This window comes from Theropithecus gelada, chromosome 20, assembly GCF_003255815.1.
Source record: "Theropithecus gelada isolate Dixy chromosome 20, Tgel_1.0, whole genome shotgun sequence".
Lineage (NCBI taxonomy): Eukaryota > Metazoa > Chordata > Mammalia > Primates > Cercopithecidae > Theropithecus > Theropithecus gelada.
Window position 1 is genome coordinate 54,779,220 of NC_037688.1, and position 6,230 is coordinate 54,785,449.

Genomic DNA, 6,230 nt, shown 5'->3' on the forward strand with positions numbered 1-6,230 from the left:
TGACATAAAGATCCCAGGGAAAGCAGGTTGGGGTAAGAAAGGGATGAGCTGGTTTTGAGCGGAGGAGTCTTGGGCCATCCGCGTGGGGGCAGGACCTGAGGGGAGCCGAGAGCCTGGCTGCAGCTAGAGGGAGACCGGCGGTCAGGAGGCGTCCTGCACAGCACATGGGAGAAACTCCTAGAAGAGAGGACCCTCTGACCTTCTCAACCTTACCCTACTCTCCTGGCTGCTTCCGCCATCTAGAAGCTCCAAGGATTTCAAGCTCCAACAAGCCTACAATAGAGGAGGGTCTCCTGTATCCACTCCATGGCTTTTGTGAAAGGCAAATAAATCTTGGGGCCCCCAAATCACTACCCTAAAGGTAAAAGTCAAGCTGGGAATTGCTTAGGGCCAACCTGCCTCCCATTCTATTCAAAGTCATCCCTTTGCTGGCTGACATAGATGGATAACTGATTGCATCCTCTGGAAACGCTAATCAGAAACTCCAAAGAACGCAACCGTTTGTGCCTCACCTTCAGTTTCCTGGAAGCCCCTCCCTGCTTCGAGTCTTCCTGCCTTTGCTCCAAGTTGTCCCGCCTTTCCAGACAGAACCAATGTACTTACATACACTGATTGATGTCTCATGTCTCCATAAAATGTATAAAACTAAGCTGTCCCGACCACCTTGGGCACATGTGAGGACTTCCTGAGGCTGTCACGCGCGTGTCGTCAACCTTGGCAAGAAATTGAGATCTATCTCGGAATTTCTGGGTTCACACTTTTTGCTCTCAACATTGGGAAGAGACTGCTGCCGCCGTTCCTGAGGACAAAACGAGAGGGTGATGGGCTGGAGCCCGATTCTAAAAAGGTCCTGGGACGAAAACTAACTTCTGAGTTCACGACGGTTCCCTTCCGTGTGAGGCTCCTTTGTTTCTGCAAACCCGGGCTGAGCTCTGAGCTGTGCGGCCTCACCGGGCGGGGCCAGAGCATACTCGGTTGGTTTTCAAGGCCGGCGCCTGTAGCCGCAACGGCCATTTTGGATTAGGGCACGGAGAGAACGCTGCCTGGGGGTGGGGGCGGGGGGCGTCGTCCTGGGTACAATTGCGCAGGGGCAACGGTCGAGAGGTCGCGCAGCCGCAGTTTTTTTTGAAGAAATAGTCCAGTTCTGACTATGGACTCGCAGCCATCGGCCCTTAGTTTCCATCCCCTCGGGGATTATAGTGACCTCCCTCCTTCCCTTGGGACTGGGCCGGGGAGGCGTTCTCGGGCGCGGGAGGTTCTGTATGCCCAGGCCCGGCCAGGGGAGGTGACCGATTCGTCGCTGGGGCTGACAGTCCCCATGGCGCCGCCTCTGGCCCCGCTCCCTTCTCGGGATCCAAACGGGGCAGTACCCGAGTGGAGAAAGCCCGGGACCGTAAGCTTCGCCGACGTGGCCGTGTACTTCTCTCGGGAGGAGTGGGGCTGCCTGCGACCCGCGCAGAGGGCCCTGTACCGGGACGTGATGCGGGAGACCTACGGCCACCTGGGCGCGCTTGGTGAGAGCCCCACCTGCTCACCTGGGCCCTGCGCCCCCACACGCCCTGCCGCGCCTCTGGGAGCTGCGCGTGGAGTTGGGGGTCCCAGGGCCGGGCAGACGGCCTCCCCGCAGCGTGGGGTTTGCGTTCTTCTCCCCCAGGAGTCGGAGGCAGCAAGCCGGCGCTCATCTCCTGGGTGGAGGAGGAGGCCGAACTATGGGATCCAGCTGCCCGGGATCCGGAGGTGACGAAGTGTCCGACAGAAACGGATCCAGGTGGAGTATCGGGTGCTACGTCCCATGGGGACTTCTCTGTTCCTGTCCCATCCCGGTTTCCTCTGCCACCTCCAGCTACCTGCTTAGCAGTTTCCTCTCTGAACTGCCTTCTCAACCACGGCCAGCAGGGTGAGACCTTGCCTTGGCCCCGGATGCAGCCTAGAAAGGGGCTGTGATGGGGGCTCTGGCCCTGCCATACCCGCCTCTAAGTCCTCACCTCTGCGTGGTCACTACACTCTGGGGGCTTTTTTGTTTTGCTTTAGAGATAGGGTCTCTGTTGCCCAGACTGAGGTGCAGTGGTGCCATCATAGCTCACTGCAGCCTCAAACTCCCGGGCTCAAGCAATCGGATCAAGCAATCCTCCCGCCTGGGCCTCCAGAGTACCTAAGACTGTAAAGGCACTAGCCACCACGCCTGGCTGTTTTGTTTTGTTTGTTTTTTTTAAATTAAAAAAATTTTTTTAAAGAGGTGGAGGTCCTGGTGTGTTGCCCGGGCTGGTCTCCAACTCTAGCCATCCTCTATCTCAGCCTCCCAAAGCACTGGGATCACAGTCATGAGCCACCGCGCCCGGCCTCTAAGTTCCGTTGGCTCTACCTCCACATCATGACCCGCCCCAGTCGTTTTCCTGCACGATGGTTCCTATGCCCCCTAGGCGCCCCCCACCCCGCCCTCCCATTTCCTTCCTTCAGTTCTTGCCTCAGCCTTTGCAGAGTATCCAGCCCCACTGAACTTGGCCATGCCCGCCTGGTTCTGCCTTTCTTGGTGCTGTTCGTTCTGCCTAGAATATCGCCAGGTGTCCGCTCCTCCTTCTGGATCAGGCCCAGATGTTCATGTCATCTCTGCCCTTCCATGCGGTGACATTTCCCCAGTCTCGAGGCGGAATGGACTGTTTCTCCCTCCTGGCTCTGTCTGGCTCAGCAGCCGAGGAACAGGTGTCACTACTCTATCTCCCAGGGGCAGCCGGGGGTCCAGCAGGCCTGTCCCTGTCCACGCGGGCTGTGGGATTCAAGGACCAGGATGAGCCGAGCCTGAACTCTCTTGTCTTTATCTCCCAGCAGATTCCAGAAACGAGGAAGAGGAAAGACAAAGGGAAGGGATGGGAGCCCTGGAGAAGCCTGTCCCTGTGACCGCCGGGTCTCCTGGGCTCAAGGTTCCCCAAGCCCCCTTTACCAGGTTGGAGCAGCTGTCCAAGGCGCGGCGCCGGAGTCGCCCCCGCTTTTTTGTCCACCCCCCTGTCCCCCGAGCGGACCAGCGTCACGGCTGCTACGTGTGCGGGAAGAGCTTCGCCTGGCGCTCCACGCTGGTGGAGCACATCTACAGCCACAGGGGCGAGAAGCCCTTCTACTGCGCAGACTGCGGCAAGGGCTTTGGCCACGCTTCCTCCCTGAGCAAACACCGGGCCATCCATCGCGGGGAGCGGCCCCACCGCTGTTCCGAGTGTGGCAGGGCCTTCATGCGCCGCACGGCTCTGACTTCGCACCTGCGCGTCCACACCGGCGAGAAGCCCTACCGGTGCCCACAGTGTGGCCGCTGCTTCGGCCTGAAGACTGGCATGGCCAAGCACCAGTGGGTCCATCGGCCAGGGGGCGAGGGGCGCAGGGGCCGGCGCCCTGGGGGGCTGTCTGTGACCCTGACCCCTGGCCGCGGGGACCTGGACCCACCCGTGGGCTTCCAGCTGTACCCAGAGATATTCCAGGAATGTGGATGAAGGCCTCAAAAGTGACTATCTAGACATTGCGGGAGGCCCGAGATGGGCTCAGGGGCCCGAACCTCTGCAGCGGCCTGCAGGGAGGTCCCAGAATCCACGGCAAGAGCTGGCCTGGGGTGTGGACATTCTGAACGTGGGCACTCAACAGCCTCTTCTGCCAGCACCTTGCTCCCCGATGCCCTGGGCTCTCCAAGGCCACCTTTGCTGAGGCAGGGCTGAGGTGAGAACCCCCCAGACCTCCATACCGGGAAGCAAAAGCTGTTTCTCCTCCCAAAGGTGCTAAGAGGATTGAGGTAGAGGAGAACCTTGTTTTCTTTGTTTTTTCTTTTTACTTTTTTAATTTTTTGAGATGGAGTTTTGCTGTTGTTGCCCAGGCTGGAAGTGCAATGGTGCAATCTTCGCTCACTGCAATGTCCGCCTCCTGGGTTCAATTGATTCTCCTGCCTCAGCCACCTGAGTAGCTGGAATTACAGGCACACTATGCCTGGCTAATTTTTGTATTTTTAGTAGAGATGGGGTTTCACCATGTTGGCTAGGCTGGTCTCGAACTCCTGCCCTCAGGTGATCCACCCACCTCTGCCTCCCAAAGTGCTGGGATTACAGGCGTAAGCCACCTCACCTGGCCTTTTCTTTTTTATGCTTTGACCCTCCCACAGCACAATACCCATTGTCTGTTTATTTATTTACATATTTTTAAGACAGCATCTTGCTCATCACCCAGGCTGGAATGCAGTGGTGTGAACTGGGCTCACTGCAGCCTAGACCTGCTGGGCTCAAGGAATCCTCCTGCCCCAGCCTCTTAGATGGCTGGGACTACAGGTGGGCTACACTACGCCTGGCTAAGTTTTAGTTTTTTTGCAGAGATGGGGTTCCCACTATGTTGATCAGGCTGGTCTCAAACTCCTGGGTTCAAGCAATTTGCCCACCTTGGCCTCCCAAAGTGCTGGGATTACAGGGGAGCCACCGCACTGGCCTTCATTGTCTTTTTGCTGCACAACTTAAAAAACCAGTGGCCCTGTACTGGATCTGGCCTGCAGTTGCTGTATTGATTTGGGCCCAGGCAGTGTTTTTAAGTGATAACAATTAGTGGTGAAGATTTAAAAGGTTATTTTGCATCAAAATCCAGGTTTCTGGCATCTCTAGAAAAATCCAAAGATTTTGCAAGTCCACCTAGGCTCTCAGAAAGTTGCAGTTGTTGGGAGCTGGGCCGGAGCCAGAACTCCCAACTTACCGTGGCCACTCATCCCATCAGCTCCTGACCAAGCATGCGTTGCCATTCATCATTGCTTGCTTCTAGTGTTTTTGGTGTTTAAAGTACAGCAAAGAAGAAAGGGAAGTATTTCTTGAACCCATGTCTGTGTCAAAACAGTCCTTGCATCTTTCCTGTCTTTAGGTACGCGCCATCTTTGCTGTCTTTAAGTATGTGCCATCCCGGGCAGAGAGGACTAGGCCAGGAACACCTGGTGTTAGATTTGTAGCCAGTGGCAACTGTACCCATCTGTATCCCCAAGCTCTACACAGAATCCCCCCAGCACTTCACGACTCCATTATCCATCTACCACTAATTCCTTTGTGGGCAGAGTCCAGCCATGAGCAGCACCTGCCCAAGGAGAGCAAGGGCCTGTGACCTCTGCTGGCCTGTGCACCCTCGCCTGTCACCCAGCTCAGCCCTGTCTGGCCTACCCAGGGAGGAAGAAACCAGATTTGTCAACCTGGAAGGAGGTAGAAGTTTTGGAGACAAGACACTGTGTCAAGTGAAGTAATGAACTGACTTTATTCCAACCTCATCTCCAATCCGACCCCACCAAGGTCTCTCTCCCTCAGCTTTTCTGGGGTGGGTTGACTCGTGTGTCACCTTATCACAGGGACACATGGGGTGAGAAGAGGCACCTTGGCAGTAGGAGATACCTTTCTACCAGGTTTTAATTCCCAGTGTACATCCCAGTCCCCTCCCCTAACCCTCAACACAGCCTGGGGAAAGCCCAGCTTGCAACACCAGTTCTCAGCCCAGACTGACAGCCAGATCTTGGCCCTGAGTATGCCAATTAAAGGTGCTATGATTATTACCTAGAGGTCTCTGAGTGCTTTGAAGTTTGTAAAGCTTATTTAGGGCCCAGAAGCCAGACTCCAACTCCTCTGCTTCCTGCCCTCATGACCCAACTTTCCAGCATTTCATCAACTTTTTTAGTGTCATGAAACCCTTAAACCTTAGCCCCACCCCATTCTCAGCTCCTTAGTTCGTGGTGTAGATATTTCCATCCAGAGGCAGGGCCGGGCTGAGTATCTTTTAAAAATGTAGCTACTCTCGGCTGGAGCAGTGGCTCACACCTGTAATCCCAGCACTTTGGGAGGCTGAGGCGGGCAGATCACGAGGTCAGGAGACCGAGAGCATCCAGGCTAACATGGTGAAACCCCGTCTCCACTAAAGATACATTAAAAAGGCCGGGCGCGGTGGCTCAAGCCTGTAATCCCAGCACTTTGGGAGGCCGAGGCGGGTGGATCACGAGGTCAGGAGATCGAGACCATCCTGGCTAACATGGTGAAACCCCGTCTCTACTAAAAATACAAAAAACTAGCCGGGCGTGGTGGCGGGCGCCTGTAGTCCCAGCTACTCGGAGGCTGAGGCAGGAGAATGGCGTGAACCTGAGAGGCGGAGCTTGCAGTGAGCCGAGATCGCGCCACTGCACTCCAGCCTGGGTGACACAGCGCGAGACTCTGTCTCAAAAAAAAAAAAAAAAAAAAAAAAAAAAAATA

General features: G+C 55.8%; 1 protein-coding gene across 2 annotated transcripts; it reads left to right on the forward strand.

Moving 5' to 3' along the window:
- The first annotated feature begins 1,012 nt into the window (after positions 1–1,012).
- Positions 1,013–5,546, forward strand: LOC112613817 (zinc finger protein 764-like). 2 transcript variants are annotated; one of them, XM_025369687.1, is made up of 3 exons: positions 1,013–1,514; positions 1,655–1,768; positions 2,824–5,546. In XM_025369687.1, exons 1-3 carry the CDS (start codon positions 1,151–1,153, stop codon positions 3,474–3,476), a joined length of 1,131 nt encoding a protein of 376 aa, XP_025225472.1. In that variant the 5' UTR covers positions 1,013–1,150; the 3' UTR covers positions 3,477–5,546. The 2 variants fall into 2 exon arrangements, with proteins under 2 accessions (XP_025225472.1, XP_025225473.1); XM_025369688.1 differs by having other exon boundaries at positions 2,827–5,546.
- The last annotated feature ends 684 nt before the right edge of the window (positions 5,547–6,230 follow it).